The sequence below is a fragment of the Felis catus genome, chromosome E1 (assembly GCF_018350175.1).
Source record: "Felis catus isolate Fca126 chromosome E1, F.catus_Fca126_mat1.0, whole genome shotgun sequence".
Taxonomy (NCBI): domain Eukaryota; kingdom Metazoa; phylum Chordata; class Mammalia; order Carnivora; family Felidae; genus Felis; species Felis catus.
In genome coordinates this window covers 35,218,574-35,243,988 of record NC_058381.1, presented here as the reverse complement: position 1 = coordinate 35,243,988, position 25,415 = coordinate 35,218,574, and the positions used below count along the sequence as shown (strand labels likewise).

Here is a 25,415-nt window from a genome sequence, read left to right as displayed (position 1 = left end):
TGGGGAGGCGGAAGGAGGCAGGCAACAGCTGCTAGCACTTGGCAAAGAGATCAGATATGCAAAGGTCTAATGGTTCTCCAAGTGTAACCCCAGACTAGCAGCATCAGCATCACCCGGGAACTTGTTGAAAATTCTAAATCTCGGGGCCCCACTCCCGACCTACCAAAGCAGAAATTTTGGGGTGGGAACCTATCATGGTCCTCCAGGAGCATACGGTGAACCCTAGAATTTGAGAACCCCCGGCTCCAATAGAGGCCTTAAGATCCTTAGGATGAAAAGAAGAGGCAAGAGGAAACGAGGCTCTGTGCAAAGCCTCGGGTGCCAGTCAAGGGGGTTAGACTTTGCCCCGTGGGCACGGCCTCCAGGGTTTCTAAGCAGGGGCCTGTGGCGTTTATACACTCTCTCAACTCGGCATTTCTGGGAGCTTTAGCATTCTCTGCGCGCCCAGGGCGGAGAGCTGATCAGCAGGGGGCTGAGTTGCCCCACCTCCCGCGACACCAGGCGGCGAGCAAGACAGAGGTCGGGCCGCAGACCTCTCCGTAAGCCGGTTTGCCATCCTGGAGCAGGTGTGCGCCCACGGGGACCCGGCCACGGACGAAGACCCGGGAGGCACCACCAGGGAGGCGGACCCCGCACGGGCCGGGCCCGCGGCTCTGCGACCCCAGGCTCCGCCCCTGGCCTGCGGGGCGCGGCATTTCTGGCCCGTGGACCCCGCCCCCTGCCCCGCCCCGCCCCGGCGCGCGCCAGGCCCGCCTCCTATGGGGGGGCCCACAGGCTCCGTCCGCGCCCAGGCGCGCGCCCGCGGCCGGGTTGCAGGGCTGGGCGCGCGCCCCGCGTCCCGGGCAGGAAGATGGTGGCGAGCGCGCGGGTGCAGAAGCTGGTGCGGCGCTACAAGCTGGCGATCGCCACGGCGCTGGCCATCCTGCTGCTGCAGGGCCTGGTGGTGTGGAGCTTCAGCGGCCTAGAGGAAGACGAGCCGGGCGAGGTGCTCCGACGGCCGGGCGGGCAGGCGGGCAGGCCGGGCGCGGGGGCGCGCGGAGTCCTGGCGGGGCTGCGGGCGGCCCGGGCCAGGGAAGTGGGGCACCGGCCGCGTGCGTGCTGGCGCGGGCGGCCGCGGGGAGCAGGACATCGGACCCCTGGTGCCTCTTTCCCAGGAGGGCCCCAGGGACTGCGCGCGGAGGCGGTGCGTGACCCGGAGGCCCGGGCCTCGGGCGGGCAGGGGGCCCGGGCGGGAGGAGCGGGTATCGGTGGGGTGGTCTCCGTCCCGGGGAGCTATGAAGGTCAGGCGCTGGGAGCAGGACCGGGAGGCGGGGCCGGGCCCGAGCCTGCTCGGAGGTGGGGAGCCCCAGGCCAAACTTTCTGAAGTTGGGAGGGGGCGGGGGTGTGCGTGTCGTAGGCGGAGGAGCGGGGCCGAGGGACCCCGGGCATCGGCGCCCAGCTGCGCCTGACGGGCTGTCGCCAATGGGGAGGTGGAGCCCTGGGCTGGAACTCAGTACAGCAACTGAGGGAACAGGGAGTGACCCCGAGGAAGAGAACTGGGAGTGTATCCCCCAGGTGTGGTTTTCTTAGCCTGGGGTCTGAAGAAAAGTCGTGGGTCTTCAGGAGGAGATGGTCAGGAGAAGTGAGCCGGTGAGTGGCCTCAGGACATTAGGGAATGGGGGTGGGGGCAGTGAGGGGGGCCTCTAGCCCTTAGGGAATGGGGACAGCATCAGCTGGTTCAGCAGAGACTCAGGCCCGGGAGCAGGGACAAACCTGTCCAGCTCAGTACCCAGGTCCCTGCCTTGAGGGTGTCACTCACTCGTGGCTGGGTTCAGCTGGAGGCCCAGACACGTCCCCTCCCAGGGTGTTCAGGAAGGGTCCAGTGGGGTCTGAAGCCATTCTAGAAGGTCCAAACCCTGGTCCTAAGCTGTGGGCCAGAGGACAAGGCTTCCCTGCCCCTACCCCCACCCCGTGGGTTCTGGTGCCTCTAGGGCTCTGAGTCAGACACTCTGCTTGGCATCTCCTCTTGGGCCTCTCCACCTGGCAGTCAGAAGGCCAAGAGAGGCTCCATGTTCACTTCCCCTTATGGCATCTCAGTGGTCAGGAAGGCCTGGTATGGAGCCTGGGAGAAGGGCTGCCCTTGCCTTTCTGGGGAGAACCAAGAGGCTGGGAGGGTGAAGGAGCTGGAACAGAGTCAGGTGAGACCACAACTCCAAGAGGAGCAGAGGGGGGTGGGCGGGGTGGGGGGGAGGCTGGCTCTGTGACACCCAAAGGGAGTGAGCTTGTTCTGTGTGGACCCATAAGTAGGAGGAAGACAAAGAGTGTTTGGGGGTCAGTGTGAGAAGACTGGGCAGATGAGATGTTCCCAGGCGCCCTAGGCTGCTGAGGCAGTTAGGGAACCCTCTGATCCTGGAGTCTGTGAGTAGACGCCAGTGACCACTGTGGGGAGGGCTGTGGCTTCTCAGAAACAAATGGCCCTGAGCTGCGTGGCTCTGTGAGTCTCCCAATGGGCTAAGAGATTGTCCAGGCCTCAAATCCCAGCTTCCCTGCCCATAGCCTGAGGCGGAGAACTGGGGAGTAGAGCAGTTGGGGTCCCACCACCCCACCTCCTTCTCCCAGGTTCCTGGTAGAAGCTGACAGGGCTGGACTGGACTGGAAGAGAAACGATGCTCGATGACCTAAACGTTGGGCGGTCCAGGCAGCCATTGGTGCTTGGACCCCTTCAGTGGCCACCTTGCTAGAGCTCAAGGCTTTCCAGGCAGCCTAGCATAGAGCTTAGGAAGGTGGGTGCTGAAGTTGTACCACCCCACCTCCTCCACGTCCCGTGTGTGTTTCCAGCCTTGCTGCTAAGTGGCAGGGAGACCCCGGGCCAATCACCTAAACCTCTTTCCGTGTCCTCATCAGTGCTCCCTCTCGGGAGGGGGTAACGATAGCCCCTCTCTCATTGGGTGATTATGAAGACTAAAAATGAAAATGAAAATGATACCTGGGAAGGACTTGCAGGAGTTCCTGGCACAAGCTAAGCCGTCAGGAAGTAACTCTTGCTATTATCTGAGTGCTACACACTGGGAATAGGGATTCATTAGCCAGCCATTCAGTCAGTCAGTCAGTCAGTCAGTCAACAAACACTTGTTCACTCCTCCTTAGTAGCAGCAGGTGCTGTGCTAATACTGGGGCTACAAAAATAGACAAAGCAGGGGCGCCTGGGTGGCTCAGTCGCTTAAGCATCCGACTTCAGCTCAAGTCATGATCTCACGGTTCGTGAGTTCCAGCCCTGCATTGGGCTCTGTGCTGACAGCTCAGAGCCTAGAGCCTGCTTCAGATTCTGTTTCTCCCTTTCCCTCTGCCCTTCCCCCACTCACTCTCTCTCTCTCTCTCTCTCAAAAATAAATAAAACATTAAAAAAATTAGAAAGAAAGAAAGAAAGAAAGAAAGAAAGAAAGAAAGAAAGAAAGAAAGAAAGAAAGACAGACAAGGCCTGGGCCCTGAAGGGCAGACAGAGTGCAGGGAGAGACTGACAGCAGAAAGGAAACTCAGTGTCAAGGGGGTTGGTGGGGCTTGGTGAGGGAAGGCTTTGGCAGGAAGTGGTATGTGAGCTCAAGAAGCCAGTCATCCGAGTTTGGGCAGAGGCCCTGAGGAGAATGGGCTTAGCTGGGTGCCTTCGAGGAATGGGAAGAAGGGTGTGGCCTGCTCCCTGGAGGAAGGTTCAAGAGTTAGTCTGGGGCACATCCTAGAGACCCTTAGGGAGGGCTCGGGTTTTGCTGTAAGTGAAGTGGGAAGGTATCGGAGGGGTTTCAGCGGCGCTGGGGTCAGACGGTGCCTTTCAGACGCACACTCTGTCCATCTGTGGAGGGGCTAGAATGCAGACCAAGGCTGACCATTACCATCCAAAGAGCCACTTTACGGCTTTAAAAGCTTTCACAAACATGGTCTCACCACTTAACTTTAAACACCGTCGGAGAAGTCTGAAGGTGGTAGGATGTGGGGTAAGCCATTCTGCGTTGTCTGCCTCCCAGGCTCAGAGAAGGATTCCAAGCAGGACTGCAGGGCCAGGAAATGGCAGAGGACTTTGAATGCCTCCTCAGTGGGGAGGAGGCACCTCGGAGGTCAGAATGCATCCAGGCCAGAGGTCAGAGGGCGAGTCCCTCCCCCTCAGTAATCAGAGGGGACCCTGACCTCCGGGCTACTGAGGATCGTCCCTTTGGGGGCACAAGTAGGGGCCCCGCTGATGCCCGCATGAACGCTGGTGGGAGGGGGCAGAGGTGGGGGCTGGCTGCCCAGCAGGGGCCCCCTCCCGGTCCTCACTGGTGCCTCTAGGGCCCCCAGCTTCCTCTGGGATTGACCTTCTCAGGGTCAGCCAGCTCCCTGCTGCAGTGCAGGGCACCAGCCCGCCCATCTCCTCCCACATCCCGTCCCCCACCGCAGCCAGCCTGGCCGTGTGCCCCGTGCCCTGCCCTCTTGACCAGCTTCCTGCCTCGTTGGTGCTGGCTTCCACCCCGAGAGCCCACAGCTGCTCTGCCATCTCTGTCCACCTGACTTCTGCCCACCGTGCCGCCAGGTCACCCATCACCGGGTCGACATACACTCAGCGCCACGGAGCCGCTTTCTGCTTTCCTGGGGGCTGCCCAGGCCAGGGCGCCGTCCCCACCCTACCCGTCGCTCTTGTAGCGTCTCCTCAGACGGGGACAGATGCCCGGAGCTCTCGTGGGGCACCTCTCAAGAGATCAGAGGGCCGGCTGGGTGCCGTGCGCGGAGAGTGCGGGCGCCTGGGTGGAGGAGCGGGGCGCGGACCCTGCCATGCGAGGTGCCTGCCATGTTTTGACAGGGGAGGGGAGAAAGGGCCTAGGGAGGGGAGGGGCAGGGAACACTCACTCAACCCAACAGCGTCCAAAATGTCTGAGCGCCTTTGCGCCTCTCCTGACTTCCCTAATCCTCCTCCAGTGATAGTAATGCGGTAATAATAAGGATGTCAGGAGGTACTGAATGCTGAGCCTATATCAAGAACTTTATATTACGACAAATATTTTGGGAGTGTCTGCCTTTGCCAGACATGCTTCTGGGCGCTGGAAGGCACTGGTTGAGGAACCAACAAAAGTCCTGTCCTCGTGGAGGTTGCATTCCTATGAGCGGAGAGACACGGGATAACACAATATGGATGCATTATAGGATAAGAGAAGGAAGTAAGTGCTGTGGGGAAGGTAAAGTGGAGGCTGAGGGAGAGCTGGAGTTGAAATGCAGCGGTCAGGATGGGCCTTGCTGAGAAGATGCCATCTGAGCAAAGAATTGAAGGGGGCAAGGCATGAGCTATGGAGACATCTGTGGGGAGGGGGACATTCCAGGCACAGGGGACAGTGTGTGGCCAGTGGCCTGGAGGGACAGCGGGAAGGCCACTGTGGCTGGAGGAGAGTGGGCGTGAAGAGAGGTTAGTAGGAGATGAGGTCAGAGGGGGAGGGTGGTGGGAGGGACAGCCAGACCGCAGCTCTTGTGGCCTCTGTGGGCTCCTGGAGGGGCTTTGGGGTTTCACGCTCGGCGGGGAGGCCAGGGGTGGTTTGGAGCAGGGGGGTGGCGAGACGGGGCTTGTTTGAACAGGAACACTGGCTACTAGTGCGATGGGAACAGACCATCGGGAAACCAGAGTAGGAGCAGGGGGACCAGGGACACCGGCCAGGGAGGCCGTGGAAACCCCGGGAGGGTACCCGGCGGCTGAGTGGGGAGGGTGCTCTGGACCAGCAGGTGATGCTGCTGAAAGGCCAGGCCAGAAAAGGCCTGTGGCCTGTGCGGTACTGCTGGGGGCCGGGGGGACCCACGGAGGGGTCACAAGGGAGCAGCGGAGGGCCGGTGGAGACGGCTCCTTCCAGCACACTCTCTTGTGCTCTATCTCACTTACGCTCACACCTCCCTCCCCCCTTTAGAGCTGAGGGACCTGCTCAGAGGAGGTAGGTGGCCAGGGGGACAGTCACACAGTGCCTCCTGCTCTTCCCACGTCTCAGCCGCCAGACAGCAGCCAGGTGTCCTACTCCACCAGACGCTGGGAGGTGGGGCTGGTGTGACAGTCTCTCACCTGGGAGCTCTGCCTGCCGGAGGAACCTGACCCTCGGGGGCAAATGGGGTGTTCGCACGAGGGGGCTTGGAGCTGGATCACGAAGGATGGGTGGGATGGGGTGCAGGGATGGGGAGGGTGGAGGAGGGGACAGAGGGAGCTGGGAAGAGAGTGCCAGTTTGAGAAGAGGCAGGGGAGCCAGGAAGCAGGGTGAGGCGGCTGGGACAGATTTCCCTCCCGGAGAGAACCCACCGAGAGGAGCGGTGAGGGGCCGGCCTCCAGCTGCGGGCGCCTTGAGGCTCGGCCTCAACCCTCCGGCCAGTGATGGCATGTGGCAGTGGTCCATGCCATTCGCATTAGCTGGCCACGGCTCCCTCCGAGCTGCGCCGTTGTCTGAAGCCCTTCCTTCGGCCCCCCTCCTAACACCGGAGTCAGGCCTGCTCGGTGGTCTGACGGCTTTGCCGGCCCAGCTCCGGCTCCCGCCCCCGCATCACCCACGGGTCTTACCCCCCAGGGAAAGTCACACACTATGACTCCGTCTTGGTCTCTGCCTCCCAGAGAGCCCAACGAGTATGGTGTTCCGCCCACCCCACCCCCCCCCCACCAGACACGGCCCATTCACTCGCACGGCCTCCACACTCCCACGTGGAAACGCTGTAGTTAGCGGGATGCTTTCTTCTGGTCTCTTCCCAGCCAGGCCTGGGTGGGACCCTGGCGTCGTCGGCCAGGCCCACCCACCCTTCTTTTTTTTTTTTTCAACGTTTATTTATTTTTGGGACAGAGAGAAACAGAGCATGAACGGGGGAGGGGCAGAGAGAGAGGGAGACACAGAATCGGAAACAGGCTCCAGGCTCCGAGCCATCAGCCCAGAGCCTGATGCGGGGCTCGAACTCACGGACTGCGAGATCGTGACCTGGCTGAAGTCGGACGCTTAACCAACTGCGCCACCCAGGCGCCCCCCACCCACCCTTCTTTTGTGACATACACGGACATCGTATTTGCTGGGAAAGAGGGTGGTATTTGATTCCCAAGCACAGGGGGGATGCACAGGTGCCCTGTGGTCTGGACATGTGGGGACAGGGGTGCAACGGTGCCGTGGAGGTAGGATGGCACTTCCTCGGCCGGCTGGTCGGAGAAGCCGCTCGGTGGATGTTGTTGCTCGTGCAGAGTCCTCCCGTGAGGAGCACTCACTGGGTGCAGGGTGGCTGGGGCCAGCAGGGAGCTAAGGGAGTAGGAGGAGGGTGACCGTCCCCGTGACTTGTGTTTGCCTGTCTCTTACAGAAAGGAAGGCAGAGAAAGCCGCGGCCGCTGGACCCCAGCGAGGGCTCCAAGGACACAGACAGTTCAGCTGGGCGGCGGGGCAGCGCGGGCAGAAGACATGGGCGCTGGCGGGGTCGCGCTGAGAGCCCCGGCATGCCCGTGGCCAAGGTGGTACGGGCCGTAACCAGCCGGCACAGAGCCAACCGCCGGGTCCCGCCAGCCCCACCCCCGGAAGCCCCAGGCCGCCAGAACCTCAGTGGGGCAGCAGCCGGGGAGGCGCTGGTCGGGGCGGCTGGCTTCCCGCCACACGGAGACACGGGGAGCGTGGAGGGCGCCTCCCAGCCCACGGACAACGGCTTCACCCCCAAGTGTGAGATTGTGGGCAAGGACGCGCTGTCTGCCCTGGCCCGGGCCAGCTCCAAGCAGTGCCAGCAGGAGATCGCCAACGTGGTGTGCCTGCACCAGGCCGGGAGCCTCATGCCCAAGGCTGTGCCCCGGCACTGCCAGCTGGCTGGTAAGAGTACGAGACAGGCACGGGCGCAGGGGTGGCAGGGTCTTCACCTCATTTCTCAGAGGAAGAAGGCTCAGAGGGGCTCACCTCCCTGGCTAAGCCGGCGATAACCTGCGCTGAGTGGCAGAGGCAGCGCTGGGACCAGGGAGCGTCGGGCGGGCGGTCCCTCTTCCCATCTCAGCCCCGCCCCGTGGCCTGGGGAGGGGCCTCACTGATGCCCCTGGTCTCTCCTCTCAGGGAAGATGAGCCCCGGCATCCAGTGGGACGAAGTCCGGGCCCAGCAGCCCGTGGACGGCCCCCCGGTCCGAATCGCCTACATGCTGGTGGTTCACGGCCGTGCCATCCGCCAGCTAAAGCGCCTCCTCAAGGCTGTCTACCACGAGCAGCATTTCTTTTACATCCACGTAGACAAGGTACTGTTGGGGGGGGGGGGGCGGGGGGTAACCACACAGGCATCTGAGTGAGCGGCACCAAGACCCAGAAGGTCATAGGTGGACAGGGTCTCTGATCTGCTCAGGTGGCCCGGAGAGAGGGGAGCAGGCCTAGAACATGGGGAATGGCCAGCACAAGGCGACATAGCCAGTTAGGAGCTGAGTCCTGCCCGGTGCTCTCTCCATTCCATGTCACTTGTCCCCGGGGGTGGGGTGGGGAGGCTGTGATACTGGGGGTCCCCTATGGCTACTGAGTCTCGCCCACCTACCCCCAGCGTTCCAACTACCTGCACCGCGAGGTGGTGGAGCTGGCCCGGCGGTACGATAATGTGCGGGTGACGCCCTGGCGCATGGTCACCATTTGGGGAGGGGCCAGCCTGCTGAGGATGTATCTGCGCAGCATGCGGGACCTGCTGGAGGTGCCCGGCTGGGCCTGGGACTTCTTCATCAACCTCAGTGCCACCGACTACCCGACCAGGTGTGGGGCAGTGCTCTGAATCCCGCAGAGCAGAGGGCGGCCCGTGGGGGTGCTTGGGGTGGGAGGGGCCTGATAGACTCCTTCCCTTCCCCCCCCCCACCCGGGGTCCGGTCCCTGGACCAAAGCCATGTGTTCAGGGAGGGGCTGGTGAAAGGTGATGTCAGGACTGAGAGTGACAAGGGACCAGGGAGCAGGCAGAGGCCCGGACCTGGGTGCTAGCTGAGAGGGCAAGGGGCAGAGGGAGGCTGCGGGTGCCCCCACCCCGGAGCATCATCCGGGGGCAGGGCCAGTGGCTAGGACAGCTCTCCATGAGGCAGGGAGGGTTGGGGAGGGAAGGCAGAGGGTGCTGAGGGGGCTGTGCCCCGGGCCTGAGCCAGGCCCCCTACCCACACCGCCCACGCCCCTTCCCTTCTCTAGGACGAACGAGGAGCTGGTGGCTTTCCTGTCTAAGAACCGGGACAAGAACTTCCTCAAGTCACATGGCCGGGACAACTCCAGGTGAGGGTTCGGGGAGGGCGGGGGGGGGGGGGCCCGGCCAGGGGGCTCGTCACAGCCCCTCCCACACACGGCCGGTTTGCAAAGCCTGCAAACCAACCACAGGCTGAGGCCCACTGGTCCCCAGGTGCCCGAGCGAGCTCGTCTGCCACCCGCAGGTTCATCAAGAAACAGGGCCTAGACCGGCTCTTCCATGAATGTGACTCGCACATGTGGCGCCTGGGCGAGCGGCAGATCCCGGCGGGCATCGTGGTGGACGGCGGCTCCGACTGGTTCGTGCTGACGCGCGGCTTTGTGGAGTACGTGGTGTACACGGACGACCCGCTGGTGGCCCAGTTGCGCCAGTTCTACACCTACACGCTGCTCCCTGCGGAGGTGGGTGGCCCAGGTCCCCGGCGAGGCCAGGGAGGCTGTGTGACGGGGTGCCCGAGGCTCACCCTCCATCCTGCCCTGCCCACCTCCCCCCCCCCCCCCCCCACAGTCCTTCTTCCACACGGTGCTGGAGAACAGCCCAGCCTGCCAGAGCCTCGTGGACAACAACCTGCGGGTCACCAACTGGAACCGCAGGCTGGGCTGCAAGTGCCAGTACAAGCACATCGTGGACTGGTGCGGCTGCTCCCCCAACGACTTCAAGCCACAGGACTTCCTCCGGCTGCAGGTGCTTCCCCGTGGCCCCTGCCCCCAGCCGCTCTGCGCGCTTCCCAGGGTCGGAAGGGATTCAGGGTGAACCCACCAGAGCATCTGGGGGGGGCCTCCCCTGGAGCAGCGCCTGGGGCTCCAGGGGGCTTCCAGCGGCAGCAGGGAAGGGCCCCAAGAGGCCGGGGAGGGCCCCCACTCCAGCCACGCCATCTGAAGGGGCCTCCGGACCCCTTCACCCTCCTTACCTCTCCCACTGCAGCAAGTCTCCAGACCCACCTTCTTCGCCCGGAAGTTTGAGTCGACTGTGAACCAGGAGGTACTGGAAATCCTGGACTTCCACCTGTATGGCAGCTACCCCCCGGGCACGCCGGCCCTCAAGGCCTACTGGGAGAACACGTACGACGCGGCCGACGGCCCCAGTGGGCTCAGCGATGTGATGCTCACCGCTTACAACGCCTTTGTCCGCCTCAGCCTGCGCCACGCTGCCGCCGCTGCACCCCCGCTGGCCACCCCCCTCTGCAGGTGAGGCCTCCTTTTGACATAGCTCAGGTCCTCAGGGTGCCCCGTGGGGAGGTCAGTCAGAAAGCGACAGCCCCCGCCCCAGGGAGCCCCCAGTCTGAGGCAGGGAGAAAGGCAAGAGCCAGGCGTGCAGGTGCTGGGGGCGTGAGATTTGGGGCGAAGGAAGCGCCCGGGGACGGGACTCCCCAGAGCCCCCTCCCTGGGACTCCAGGCCAGTCGGGTGTGCTGATGGCATCTCCCTTTCTCCCTGCTGGAACCTTCTTAGGTTTGAGCCCAGGGGCTTGCCGTCCAGCGTGCACCTGTATTTCTATGACGACCATTTCCAGGGCTACCTGGTGACGCAGCCGGTGCAACCCTCAGCCCAGGGGCCGGCAGAGACGCTTGAGATGTGGCTGATGCCCCAGGGGTCGCTGAAGCTGTTGGGGCGCAGTGACCAGGCCAGCCGGCTCCAGAGTTTGGAGGTGGGACAGGTCCTCCCCCTTGCTTTCTCCCGACCCCCAGCAAGACTCAGGGTAGTGGGAAGAGAGGGACTCTCAAGGGAGGGAGAAGGACTGGGCTGGGCCTCTCAGGACTGAGTCCATGGGCTCTTTCCCCGTGATGGAACCCTGGTGATGCCCTGCGCTCATGCCTGTGTCTCCCCCGCATGCGCACACTGAGAAGCACTTGGGGTGCACCGAGGACGTGCAGTGAGCAAGGAGGGGACCGTAGCTGCTCTACGACACGAGCCCAGGCTTCAGAAACTACGGTGATTTTCTTCTGGAGGGACTTTGATACTCCGTTAGACGTTTGAGTGTCCTCTTGCTCTTAGAGGCCTTGGCTTTGTGTGGAGATGGTCTCTGGGCAGGACCTCAAACTTCATCTCTGCCTTACCGCCCCCACCACTGCAGAGCAAGCCAGGACAGGCGTGTAGAACAAATCCGAGAGCTGAGAAAGATACTAAGGAAATCCTAGTCCAAGCCCTTCGTTTTGCAAACGGGGAAACTGAGGCCCAGAAAGATACAGTGCCTGGCCTGAGGTCACACAGAGAGTTAGAGGCAGCATCAGAGTAGAGAGGACTTGCTCCCCAGGCTCCTGCCCAGCTGCCTCCCTCCCTACAGGTCGGCACCGAGTGGGACCCCAAGGAGCGTCTTTTCCGGAACTTTGGGGGGTTGCTGGGGCCGCTGGACGAGCCTGTGGCCATGCAGCGCTGGGCCCGGGGCCCCAACCTCACGGCCACCGTGGTGTGGATTGACCCCACCTACGTGGTGGCCACATCTTACGACATCGCGGTAGACGCGGACACCGAGGTCACGCAGTACAAGCCCCCGCTGAGCCGGCCCCTGCGGCCAGGGGCCTGGACTGTTCGACTGCTTCAATTCTGGGAACCCCTGGGCGAGACCCGCTTCCTCGTGCTGCCCTTGACCTTCAACCGCAAACTACCTCTCAGGAAAGGTAAGGATCTAGGCCCAGAAGCCAGATAGAATAGGATTTGCCTGGCAGGTGACCCCGAAAAGCTGACCATCAGAGCTGACCCTCGAGTAGGGAAAGAGGCAGGGTTGGGGCCCTGATGGTCTGGCCCTTAGTGTCCCCGCACTGAGGTAGGGTAGAGAGGCAAGCTTTGGAGTCAGGCAGACTTGGCTGTGAGGTGTAGCTGACGCTTTACTTGGACCTTTATCCTTGGCAAATTATTTGGCCTCCTGAGCCCCAGTCTTACTACGTGTAAGGTAGGAGTGATACAACTATTGGAGACCTCCTGGGTGTGTGCAACACAAGTCCCCTCAAACTAGCTCAAGTACAAAGGGAAAATTGTTGGAAGAATGCAGGGCTGTCCCCCAGAACCCAGGAAACGTCTCGGGTTTCACCGGGAACCGGAGGTGCTTTGTCTGTCTCTGTGGGGCCATCTTGTCCCTCATCCTGTCCCGTCTGTGTGTCAGCCTCAGGCTCTGGCTTCTCAGTACATGATACGTGGCCTCTCAGGGCAGCAGAAACTAACCAGGGCCTCTTGGGGCCCCCGCTCCTCATTCTTGGGACAGCAGATCCGATTGGCCCTCAGTCCGTTGTGTGGCTGGGTGGGCAGGGTCACGTGGCCCACCCCCCACTTGGCTGAGGCTAAGCGAGCAGGCTCTGAACACAGGCAGAGACTTCAGGTTCCCTCGAGAGGGGCCTAGTACAGCCACCGCCCGGGAGATGTGAGGGATGAGCATGCGGGTGAAGGTAGCCCGTATCCAGTAGGTCAGCAGGTGCTCAATGGGTAGGTAGAGGTTCCTCCCTTCCTCTGGCTACATCTTATCACAGAGAAAGTGGGTCAGAGCAGGGGTAATCTAGAGAAGGAAGGGTGGGGGGCGCTGTGGCAGATCCAGAGCAGACAAGCCGCACCCCTGCTCTCCTGGGACTCCCAGCCTGATGCAGGAGATGGGGACAGATGGAGGCCGCTGTTGGAGCTGAGCCTTGATGGACCGGAATTTCATAGACAGAGAAGGGCTGTCCTAAGCTGAGGTGTCTGGTGCACAAGGGGAACAGAGAGTCGCAGGAGTAGGACGTAAGGAGCGGTGGGAAGGGAGGCCGGACAAGCGAGCTGGGCCCCAGAGCTGAGGGCCTGAGTGGGGGGCCGTTCATGGCTCTGGGAACCACTGGAGGTGGTTGAGAAGGGGCACAGGGGACACAGACCAGACCACTACAGGAACGTCACCTTATCATCCGTCATGCCTTGAACCCACCGTTCTACTTAATCCCCAAGTCGGGGATTCAGAGATGACCGCCGTGATTTTACAAAACTAACAGTTTTACAGGCACAGAAGGTTCCGCAGATGAGCCCGAGGTCATAGGTCACGCAGCCGTACGTGACTCAGTGGTAGAGTTGGGACAGAAGCGGGGGTGCCCAGACCTGAATCTCAAGAGTCTGGCCCTCGTGGCCTCAGTTGGGCGGGGCATGCTTACCACCTATTCTGTGTGTCCCCCCCCCCCCCCCCCCCCGCCAGATGACGCCAGCTGGCTGCATGCCGGGCCACCTCACAACGAGTACATGGAGCAGAGTTTCCAGGGCCTCAGCGGCATCCTGAACCTGCCTCAGCCAGAGCCCGCGGAGGAGGCCGCCCGCCGGCACGCGGAGCTCACGGGCCCGGCACTCGAGGCCTGGACAGATGGGGAGCTGAGTGGCTTCTGGTCTGTGGCCGGACTGTGTGCCATGGGCCCCTCCACCTGCCCCTCCCTGGAGCTCTGCAGACTGACCAGCTGGAGTTCTGTTTTCCCCGACCCCAAATCAGAGCTGGGGCCCGTCAAAGCAGACGGGCGACTCAGGTAGCAGGGCCCCAGCCAGCACCTCCGGATGACCCCGGGGGAAATTGCACCTTACAGACAGCGGAGGGACGTCCCCTCCCTACAGGCAAGAACCAGAAGCCCAGGCAGCACACCCACGCCAGCCATCACGAACCCGCGCGGGCGGCAGCGAAGGTGGGCATCATACTTCCTACTAATGGTTTTGCTGGGGACCAGAGGTTGGCAGGAGTGTGGGGAGAAGGGCTCCAGCTTCCACGCCCCACTCTTCCTCACTTTTCCTTCTAGGTTTCTTGGGTTTTTTTTGTGTGTGTTTTTGTTTTTGTTTTGTTTTTTTTTTTAACGGGTGGTAGGGGGAGGAACTGGAAACGAAATTGTGCAATAGGGCTCAGGGCAGCTCCAGGAAGTGGGCCATGGCTCTGGGGAGCAGGGGCCTGACGAGCCCATCTGTTGTTGTTCTGGAGGAGGCTGGGCCTGCCTCACTCTCCAGGGCGTCGTCTCCCAGCCGGGGCCTGTGGTGCTCATGGCTGAGGCTCTACAGGGGTGCAAGTGCCACGCCAGGCTCTGAGGCCCGGAGAACAGGTGATTTGGGGGAGCGCTGCAGAGCTGGACTCTAGCGGGACAGCCTCTCCTCTTGTATCCAGGGGACCGTGGAAGAAGGGGTGGGGCTGGTTCTAGGGCTTTCCAGCATGTCCTGCCCCTTGATGGGCAACACAGGGCACCAGGGCCTGCTGAGACCAATGCAAAGTCTCCCAGGTACCCAGAACTGCAAGCAGGGCCTGGGCTCCCGCCCGGGAGGGCGAGCCCTCACAAGCAGTGTGGGAAGAAGGCTCTGTCAGGGCTCTCAGAAGAACCTAGAACAGCATTGTGCCTGAAGCTCAGTGTGAAGTCTGAAATATGCAACAGAAGAAATATATCTCTATCTCTCTAAGTCGAGCCTCTGTGTTTTTCCTCCTGGGTGTCGGGAAGCCATCACTGTCGGGCCCTGGAAACGTCTTCGCTGGTATATCTTGGCAGCCGTGAGAAGGTGGAGGTCCCATTTGCCTAGAGTGGGAATGGTTTAAGAATCCAGGAGCCAGAAGGGATACAAGAACCCATCTGAAGCAGCTCCCTCTTTTTCTGGGGGCTAAGCAGGCCCAGAGAGGCTTGGAGACTTGCTCATTGCCACCCAGTAGGCCGGCACAAAAGCCAGTTCAGTTCTCATGGGTCCTGACCCAGCGCTTTCCTGCAGAGGTGGCTTCTTTGCCGTTGGCATAATGAGGGCCCATCCCACAAGCCCTCCTCACTCTCCTGCCCAGCTCTGAGTTATGGAGCATCCTTGAGAATGGAGGCAGCCCCAGCCACGGCCTGATCGTTCCTGTTGGAGCTTTAGGGGCAAGAGCCACGGCGGCTTGGGGCCCCAAGACCTGGGAGGGCCAGGCTGGAAAGGTCTGTCCAGCCTCCCTCCTCTGCCCAAGGCTTTTCTCCCTCCAACTCTCTCACCGTTGTCAGCAAGGGCTCCGTATCAGCCCCTCACACCTTACTTAATGCAGGAGCGAGGGTTTCTCAGACCTTTAAACCCGTCCTAACATCACGCCTGGGGACAAAGGGCTCAGTTCCTGCCTAGACGGCCTCACGCCCAGTTTTCCTAGTTGCCAGGAGAGGGCACCCCTGCCCGCCAGGAACAGCCCTGGGGTTGTGCTTGCAGCCCGCGTGCTGACCCTGCGGGCGGCTTCCTGTGGCATCCTCCCAACCTGTGAGGCAGGAACTTTTATTACCTGCATGTAGCATGTAGCACATTAGGAAACTGGAATGACGAGCCCACAGCTATCAGGTGGTGGCAGCCAGCCTCACAGACGCCTGCCTCCTGCCTCCGAACCACTCTCACTACACCCTGCTGTCCTTAGGGCGGCGAACCAGGAAGGAGCCCATAGCAGGATCTCCCAGGAAATCGTGCTCGGGTTAGGGGCTAGGATGACTTTTTTTCCGGCTGCTTTTTTTGTGAACATCTGAAACTCCCCTCCGATTCTCTAGAATTTTTTTTTTTTTTTTCTTTTCACATCGACTCTCAGGTCGATAAAAAGAAAAATTGCTAACTGGGTCCAGCCTGTTACGCACAGGCAGTAAGGGTCAGAACATGAGGCTCTGCTGGCTGACGACTTGCCGTCCAGTGGGCAGGTTTCACCCGGGCTGTGCCGCTGTTAGGCTTAGTGCAACGGTTTCCAAAGTCTTGTCCCTTTAACTTGGTGGGGGCGTGAGCGCCGTCTCGGCCCCTGCCACACTCACCCCATCACACCAGGCCCTCTGTTACTTATTACTCCGGACTGTCCCCGGGTGTGGGCGTTCTGAGTTTGCACTTTTAGCCTAGTGGCCTGGCATCCTGACTGAGGGTTCAGAGTTCATTGGTGTGAGGAGGGAACCCAGGGAAAGTATGGGCTCAAAGCTCCCCCAGGAGATTGTGTTTATTTTGAGAGAGAGCGCGAGAGACAGCGCCTGAGCGCACAGGCGGGGGAAGGTCAGAGAGGAGAGACAGAATCCCAAGCAGGCTCCACACCTTCAGAGCAGAGACCGATGCAGAGAACAATGCGGGGCTCAAACTCATGAACCCGAAGATCCTGACCTGAGCAGTCGCCCCTCCCCCAGGAGAGTCTAATGTGCAGGTCAGCCCCACCCGCACTGCTCTGGCGGGCCTGCTCTGGCCTCCTGAGCTGGAAGCATCGCAGGACCCGGGCTGGTTCAGAAGGCAGCTCTCCTCTCCTGTCCTCTCTGCTGTGCAAACCACTGAGGCAAGAGCGAGTGCAGCTTCTCCGCCGTGTTCCTCACCCCCATCTGTCTGTAGGGTGAGCTCAACCTGGAGGCTTGGGCTTTTTGAGGCTTCTTTGAAATCCTCTCCTGGTGGGGCCCCTGGGGTCAAGATCAGGATTCAGGGCAGGCGGGATGTGGACGGGGTGGGGGTGGGGGTCTTCTGGGGCAGGCTGGACCCCTAGGCTGCTGGGATAATTCCTTTGGAAGGAGGGGGGAGATCCCTTGCAGAGAGGCTTTTGTATCTTGTGGCCCATGCCCGGTTTCCAGAGCAACCGTGGACGCCTCGGTTCCCTTAGAGGCAGGAGCGGAGACCAGAGGACAGCCAGTTGGCATCCGGAGCCCAGTTACCCGGGCCAATGGGAAGTGGCGGGCCAGAGTTCCTGCGAGGCGATCTGGAACGGAGGAGTACAGAGGTCCGGGCCAGTTGGAGCTCCCCTGGCTGGCCATGGGGTGTAGAAGCTGAGCCCATTCCTGCCAAAACCCCTTCTGAAGGTTGTAGAGGGGCTTGGTGGCTGCCAGGTCCACAGAGGGGAGTGCCCTCTGTGGGACAGGAGGTCCTGGCACCGTACTGGCAGGTCCAGCAGGGGCAGACCTGCTCACAGATACCCTGCCTCGAATGCAGTTGCTCCTCTGGGCCAGAGTTCCTGGGCTGGGGGTGGTCTGGTGACAGAGCAGTCCTGTGGCCCTGCCAACTGTCTTCAAGGTGGCTCAAGGCCGATGCCCTGTCTTGGCACCCCTCTGCCACTGCTGTTCTGCATGCAGAGACCACCATGGGCAATAGCCTCCTTCCTCGTCCTAGTTGTGGCCACTGGTGAGTCCCAGGGTTGGATCAGATGTACCCTTGACCCCTCACCGTAGGCCAGGAGCCCAGCCTCTTCATCTATAGGGTCACCTAGGGCAAGCCACTTGGGAAGAATGCTGCGTATGGCTAGTCCCTTCCCTGCCGAGTTCTGAGATGCCACAGTCTGTCACGGTGGAGAAGGGGCTGGGCACTGGGGTCAGAGTTCAGGCTCTGGAGTCCTTCCCTTTCCCTTCAGACTCACAGCTTCTAAGGGTGCCACAAGTTCCTTCTCCTCAAGTTTGTCCCTCTCTAAACTCCTTACACACATCACTTCCCCGGACTGAAGAAAGAGACAGGATAAAGCTACACCGCTCTCCTAAATAAATCTCTGCCTGCAGGGGGTTGATGCAGCAGCAAAAAGGGAGCTGCCCGCACCCCAGTCTCCCCTGCCTGTCAAGCTGATGTCAGACTGGCCAGCTCAACCCTACTAAACTTCTGGAGCAGGATTCCAATGTGGGGAGGTGAGGTGGGCCTGTGCGTGCCAGGTCCAGGCTGGACCCTTGACCTGTGCCCCTGGGGGCAGGGGAAGAGGTAGCGTTATGGACTCTGCACTCCCAGCCTGGGTTCCCTTGGGGCCAGAGCATCAGCATGGAAAAGGTTAATAACGTTGTCAGCGTCCTGCCTGGTTACTGTTAACTGGGACCCAGTGCTGGGAGTTGCTGGTGAGGACAATGATCTCATCCCAGCTCTACAAGCAACTGGAGGCCCACCCTCTCCCTAGTTCCCAGGGGAAAGCCCAGAGCGCTGCCTTCACTGCAGAGAGGTGGTGACTACAGTCAGGCTGCTCCCCAGGGACAGGATACCGTATGGGAGCCTAGGTACAGAGAGCAAAAGGAATCATCTGACCTGCAACCTCCCCAGGGCAGGAGGAGGAGGCTTTCTCTGACTCTCAAAGGTCATCAGAGCCGGCTGCCAGACCATGTGAGAATGAGCTAGTGGTCAGAGAGGACTGGGGTCTCTACACTGGGTGCATCTCTGAAATCCAGAGGATTGAGCTCTGTGCCTTGGCCTGGAGACAACTAGAGGGGAGACAGCCATAGGGACAGAAGGGGTTGGGCTCTGCTCTCTTGCTTGCTGACCCCAAATCCTGAGTTTACTCAGTCATCCTTCATGCTCCCCAGGACTGCCACCCTCCCTGCTTCCATACCACGGGACACCCTAGCGAAGTCCAGGCAGTGGGAAGCTGCTGAGATTCCCAGGGGACACAGGTGAGGGAGGATCCTTGGGGCTGTCACCCGGGAGTCAGCAGAGAGATGTTGGCGGGGGGGGGGGGGGGGGCGAGGGAGGGGAAGGGAGGGGAGGCTGAAGTCAGGCCAGGGGCTTAGGGTGGCTGGGGACGGGATGATGCCTAGAGACTTCTGGGAGCGTAGGCCGAGTGGTACCCCAATCTCAGACTCACCCTGGGGAAGGTCTGGATGGAAGCTAAAGGGTCATGTGTGCCTGCCTGCCCCCCCTTCAGCTTTTCTTGGTCACAGGGCTATTCTGTGCGTGGCTTCCCAGCAGCTACCAGCTGCCCCTGTGGCAGCTGGCTCGCCTGCCCAGCTATGAGAGTATCCGGAAGAAGACCCAGCAGCAGCAGGTTCACCAGCTGATTGCACGGCGCTTCGGGATCTGGGCCTGCAGAGAGGCGAATGTTCGGCATTCCTAACCTCGGGCGCCTTGGACAACTGAGCTTTTGTTCATATTACTGATACATAATGCCCAGTTAGAGCCCAGGATGAGGAAGGGGTCACTGGTGGAGAGCCCCAGGCTTTGAGAGGAGGCCCCACTTCACCTCTTCGGGTGGAGGGAAGGATGGCAGACCCCAGCCCAGGGGGGGTCTGCCCTGGGATTCAGAATAGGCTCCTGCGGAAGGGATTCTGTGCAGCCAACAGCTCCACGACTCAGCTGGTCTCCAGGAAGGAACATCACTAGGGGAGAGGAGACACAGAAAGCTGAAGCCAAAAGAAAGGACATGTGTACGGGCGGGTGGAAAGGCTGGTGTGTCAGGGAATGGCTAAAGCCTTTACTCTCCTATCCCTCAGCTGTCACCAAGCTGAGGAGGCGAGGCCCTCAGGTCACTGCCTGCACCACGACCGAACTGCGGCTCTGCTCATCCACCCCATGAAGCGACACCTGCTCTGCTCAGGGAAACACCACTGTGTAGGAGGAACACCCTCTCCCATCCTGCCCCTTTCTGCTTTTCCAGAGGACTGGCAGGGACAGTGCTGAGCCTACAGAGACACCTCCAGCCATCTCCCCCAGCTGGGCCTTGGTACGTGAGCCCCCACAAGAAGGAAGCCAAAGTGAACCTCAACAAACCCTGGGCCACCTCTCCCAAGGATCTGCAGGAAGTGGGGAATCTGGGGTCGTGTCCTGAGAAAATAAGGTGACAAGTTCAAGGCAGACCTTCTTAGGTTGGGAGGCTTCTGTGCCCCCGGTCCCTGAAGCTCCTGCCTGCAGGGCTGAGTCCTTGGAAAGAAGCCACTGGACCCTACAGGCCCTGCTGGGGCTGCAGCCCAAACTGCCCACCCCCAACAGCCAAGACAGCCCTCTGCCCCAGCTGAGACTTTCTTCCTGGCCTTGCCACTCAAAGCCAAGCGTCTAAGGTCTTGGGCTGGACTGACAGTGAAGGCCCCAGCCCAGTCCAGGCCCAGATTGAGTTCCTAAAGCCAGATCCTTTGCTGTTTATGGTTTGAGATAAATCAAGAACCAGAAAAGGATGTGAGGTGCGCGTGTCTTTCCCCAGGAGATGGAAAGCAGCCCATTTGTCACCCATTCTGCCTCATCAGTGAAAGGACCTGGGTATTCCAGGGTAGATGGGGACTTTCTACGCTGGACCCACAGAGTCAGACAGGGGTTGGCCACGTGGCCACTCCTGGGGCTGCAGCCCCAGCTCCCTCCAAATATGGCTCCAGGAGAGGACATGACCATGTTGCTTCCTTTACGGCCCCTCCCCCACACCCCCACTCCCCCCAGGACCCGGCCTGGGATGGGTTCCTGGGGAGAAGGAGCAATGACACCCTCAAGCACAAGCTCTCCTCCTCCTTCCCCTCGGGGAGATGGCTCAAAAGCAATCCCTTCTCAAACACACTCCCCTCTTGTCTTTTCCTCACTCTGCTTTGAGGGTGCTCCGTGGTGCACACTACAGAACGTGGGTAAGGGCCAAAAAAACCAGCAAGCAGCGCCATCCAGGTTTATCGCCACACAGCACAGACTCATGACTCCAGCACACTTTATTTCTGGCCCCAGGTCAGGTCTCCCAAGAGCCAGTCACTTCAGAGTCTTCTGCAATCACCACCAAACAGACGTCCTCAGCAGACCTTGTCGTGCCAACCCTTGACTTCTGCTGCTGCCATCCTCTCCTGTCACCTGGGCTCCAGTCTCAGTCCGGCGGCCTCGACCAGGAGTTCAAAGCATAGCCACCAGTTTGAAGGTGCCCTCAGGCTTGGTAGGAACCACATGGACAAAAGTCTTATAGAGCACAGCACCCTTGGGCAGCCTGGTGACCAGGTCCACAGCCTCCGCGTTGCTGGGACTGGGCACATAGACCTCCTTAGTGTAGCGGACTATCCCCTCCTCCAGGGCATAGAGGTACTTCTTCTTCCCCAGCCCCACCTGCAACACAAAGACCCAGTCAGCTGGACCGACGGCCAGGCGGTCCATCCCAGGGCCCAAACGGGAGATCAGAAAGCTCTACCCTGGGTTCCCTTTCCTACTGCTTGGTACTTCCTTGACTTCTACTTCTTTACCGACCCTGGGACAGAAGGGGGAAAACAAAAACTCCGACAGCCAATCCACGGGGTTGCTCCGTCCCCAAAGGCTAGGATCTGGACCCGTGTCTGTGTGGCTGGCCAGAAGCCACACCAGACAAATCCCCAAACCCCAGGCCCAGGGAAACTGCCCCTCATCACTGCCCCTGGGAGCTTGCCTCGCTTAAAATGAAAAAGCACCGGAGTTGTCAGAGTAAACACACGTTTGCCATATTTTCATCCAAACGGCGATCTCTAAAGTTCAGGCTTCACGGGAAGGACAGAGCAAGGCCGTATCTATGGCAACACGTACACTAACAAAACGGCAGTACCAATGGTATCCGCTGATATGTGCATCGACTCGGTTAACTCTCACCTGCCGGGGCAGCTGTTTATTTCTAGCTGTTCTTTGGGCGAAGACTATGAGCAGAGAATAAACTAAATAAACTACGAGTCGCATACACGGTTTGTAAACTGTATGTATTTCGGCATTTTTCTTTTAGAGCTCGAGGTTGGCAACACGGTACTCAGTATTTCTCTGGTTAAAGGAACGAGCCCTGGAGCGAGAGTGCCTGGTTCAAATCCCAGCACGACTACCTACTATCGTGTGACCCGGTTACTTCACTGTGTCTGGGTTTTCTCATCTGCAAAACGGGGGTAATATTAACTGCTTTATGGGGTTAACTCGAGGAATTAAATGAGTTCATCATGAAGAGCTCAGAATACTGCCTAGCTCACAACACGTTAGCTTTTGTTACTGTCGCTGTTATTACTTTGGCAAGTCCCAAGAGTTAACACAGCCACACAGCCAATGTCTCAAGTTCTAAAAGACAAAGCTCCTGCAAGTACAATCAATTCACATACAAATTAGCATTTCTGACGTAAGTATTGGCTACTATCAGTCGTTCGGTGCCTCCTAAAATGGCCAAAAAAGGGGCGGTAGGGGAAACAGATTCCAAAGGAAACCAAACCAACACTTAAGATCGTGAAGAGTCTCGCACTGATCTGCGTTGACAAAGATCTTTCCTACGTCAGAAAGTAATCCCAGCTTGCTGAAGCTGAAATCCCTGTCTGCTGTAGACCTGATTTCTTGCACGTCCGCTGTACTTATTAAATCCAAACTATCTTTTTCAGCCATCTATTAACTTCGTGCAAAACAGCGATTAGAAAGAAAGAAAAAGGAATACACTGGAATTAGCTTCCCCAGATTCAAAAAATATCTCAAATCACTAAGCGTCTCCTCCTCCAACAGGTGGGGGTTAGAAAGGAGACCCGAGAGAACCAGGCTGCTGCTACACAAGGCAAGGCACAGTGACCGGCAGTCAGGCATCCCTGGCATGAACCCCAGCTCTGTCACGTGGACCCCTCCACTCTCTAAGTCTCTGGCATCTTACCTGGACAATGGAGGTGCCATCTACCGCATCACAGGGATGGGCTAAGGGTGAGACGAGATAATGCAGGCCCAGGAAGCAAAATGATCGGCATTTGATAAGTACCCAATGAACGCAACTGTTTTGTTATTTACTATCATGCTTAGGAGCACAGAGAGGTGGTCCTGGGAAAGAAAAAAGGGGAAAGGGCCACGGAGCAACTCACATGGGCGCCCGGGTGCCAACGGAAGTGGCGCTGAGTCGCAAGGATGTTGCCGGCATGAACGTAGTGATCTAAAAGAGAAGTCCACAAGCACACTGACGCTGGGCCCCAGTGCTGGGGCAGCACAGCTAACTGCTGGGAAAACACAGCGGCCCTCGCTTTCCTGGACCACGTGCCGCACGCCGACCTCTAAGCCTGACCCTGGACAAAGTCAATTTCTTCATGCAGCAGCAGCAGCTCCGGGTCTCCCTCTGCCAGTTTTCTCTCTCCAGTCACGTGGCCCAGGTTCACAGCTATCTGCTCTTCCTCAGGACCCCCTCCCTGCCCCAGGTCTTCTCTGCATCTGGAATCTGGAACCAAGTGCTCTGGCGAGCTAAGTGCATAGCAGAGGACCAGGAGTGTGCGTGGTTTTCCTGTTCTGCAAAGGAATGCTGGGGACAGCACGGGAGGGGGCAGGTGGGAAGTGGAAGCCAAGGCACACCCTCACCCTCCATTTTCTTGAGGCCAAAGCGTTTGCCTGGTGACTTTCCACCCAGGTTTTTGGAGCTGCCGCCTGTCTTCTTGGATGCATATCTGACAGCAAGAGAGGCAGTCTGAGGGGGGCCCAGCAGGGTTGTAACTGCAGACAGAACAGAAAAGTTGTTCAGAGAGGCTCCCAATCACTCCTCCTCTGCCTCAATGGGCCATCTGCTAAGCTGAGAGGTGACAGGGGGGCAGTGGCAGGGGAGGGGAGGAAGATATGTGAGCAGAAATGCCACTTGACTGTGTTGGTTTTCAGGGAGTGTCTGCAAGCCCTTGGCCTTCTCCCATGGCAGGGGACAAGTCGTTCCTTGTATTGTCCAGGGTGTATGCACTCATGCGAAGAGTGTGTGTGGCCAGGGGAGGTGGTGGGTAGTGAAATATTCATGGAAGATAAATAAACACCATGTGCCCTGGGTCCTGACACATTCAGTCCTGTTGAGGAGAGACAAACACCACAGAAACGTAAGCCATCAAGAGGACACCACAGAGCTGCTGGCTTCAGCCTCACTCACCACATGTCGTCAAAGCTCCAGGCACTGCGGAGGGCCAGACCACAGGGCCCAGCAACAGGACACCCAGGCAGAGGGTCCTGCTTTGGCCTCACCCACCACTTTCTCAGCCATCCACCCATCCACTGCACACCAGATACGTGTAAACAAAAAAGGGCAGCTTCTCTGAGGGTGGCTCCCACAGGCTCCCAGCCATTTCAGAAGGCTAGATTCTCTTGGGCAAGCCTATCCAGCACAGGTCCTAGCCAAGACTGACACCCTGCCCTTGACAACCTGACCTCCCCATACGCATTCCGAAATGCTCAACGGCATTTACTTCTGAAAAAGGAAGTGAACTAAAATTCACACTAACCAAGCTAGAAGCCCCTTGCTATATGACAAGCACAGGGCTGGCAGTCCTTGCTCTCAGGTGTCCGGACACAGCCAGGGCTATGCCAGAGTCTTTAGAGAAGTCTTGTGAGTCTGCGGAGCCTACAAGTTCAGTGTTCCTGAAACCAGGTTTCTGAAGCTTTAATGAGCACAGAGAGTAGCTGGGGCAAAGGACCAGATATAAATACTCAGAAAGACACGTTAAATACCCAGCACCGGGATCTATCTACCTTTAAACCTATTCGTTTATTCATCCTCTTATTAAGCTGAAGAATTTTACCTACATTTTCTCTTTCATAAATCTTTGCCTTTCAGCCTACTCCCCATCCTCCACCTCAAAGTAAATGATGCGACTACCTATGCAGTTGCTCAGGAAGAAATCAAGACCTTGCAGATCGCTTCCCTTGGCTCATCTCACATATCCAGCTCACCAGCAAACTCTGGGCTCCATCTCCCAAACAGATCTTAAAAACCACCCACCATTTCCCTCCAAGTTCACTGACACTAGCATCTTGGGGAAATCCTCTCTCATCAAGGCTCCCATTTCAGCTTCCCATCTGGTTTCCTCGTTTCCACTCTTAAAACCCTCTTTAAATTCACGTAAGGGCAGCTGTTTGCTTCTCAAAATGTAACACTGGCGTGAGTCACTCTCCGGCCCCTCATTCTCTGACAGGGCTAGGCCTCCTATCGTGCTTTGGGTCTTAACTTAGATGTCACCTCCTGAAAGGCCTTCCTTAATCACCAACCCCCCGCGCCCAGAAAAGACACGCCCCCCACACACGTATTTTTGCTTTCTTTAACAGCACGTGTCACAATTTAAAACCATTTTGTGTACGTGCTTATTATGTATTGGCTTCTCCACTAGAAAGAACCGGTCCGGGAGACAGAGACTGTCTTCATCTTCTCTGCTGAGATCCCCAACACCGAACCACAGTCTAGCACAGAGACCGAGCGGGTTATTTGGGGGGAGGGGGGAACCAATGTACAGTATTTATAGATGAAGGGATCCAAATACACCAGGGAGTGGAAGCGAGGTGCCCAAGTCACCAAGCGCCAGGGAAGCTGTACTGACGCGCCCGGCCAAGGAAGAACACGTGCTCCCCCAACCCATCCACCACCCACTGCCGGCCGCCCGAGACGTGTCACGTGACCGGTGACAGCCGCCCCTCGAAGCTCGTGGGCCCTCCCACACGCCCGACTCCGCGCCCAGTGTCCTCCGCAGAGAACGGCCTCCACCCCCAGGCTCCCTGCAGGGCCCCCGCTCCGCCGGCACCCCTCGCCCCGCAACAGCCGCGGCGTCCCGTTACCGGCCGCCCGCGTCCTCAGCGCCAGCGCCGCCGACGCCATATTGGCCGTACATTCGCTTCCGGTCTCAGAGACCTGCTTCCGCTACCGGGCGATCTACTTCCGGGGTCTTCGCGGCCGTTGAAAAAGTGGCGCGGGGAGTGGCGGGGGAGCGTCG

At 59.4% G+C, this 25,415-nt stretch overlaps 2 protein-coding genes across 2 annotated transcripts; one reads left to right on the top strand and one right to left on the bottom strand.

The window, feature by feature from the left end:
• The first annotated feature begins 789 nt into the window (after positions 1-789).
• Positions 790-14,535, top strand: XYLT2 (xylosyltransferase 2). Its single transcript, XM_023243625.2, has 11 exons — positions 790-985; positions 7,301-7,793; positions 8,028-8,203; positions 8,497-8,699; positions 9,117-9,197; positions 9,353-9,569; positions 9,676-9,852; positions 10,093-10,355; positions 10,618-10,813; positions 11,450-11,783; positions 13,310-14,535. Exons 1-11 carry the CDS (start codon positions 851-853, stop codon positions 13,630-13,632), a joined length of 2,598 nt encoding a protein of 865 aa, XP_023099393.1. The 5' UTR covers positions 790-850; the 3' UTR covers positions 13,633-14,535.
• Positions 14,536-20,426: 5,891 nt separating this feature from the next.
• On the bottom strand, positions 20,427-25,388 carry MRPL27 (mitochondrial ribosomal protein L27). Its single transcript, XM_003996697.6, has 4 exons — positions 25,261-25,388; positions 23,041-23,172; positions 22,557-22,624; positions 20,427-20,826 (listed from the first exon to the last, which is right to left on the bottom strand). The coding sequence occupies exons 1-4, from the start codon at positions 25,298-25,300 to the stop codon at positions 20,620-20,622; spliced, it is 447 nt and encodes a 148-aa protein (XP_003996746.1). The 5' UTR covers positions 25,301-25,388; the 3' UTR covers positions 20,427-20,619.
• Positions 25,389-25,415: the final 27 nt, after the last annotated feature.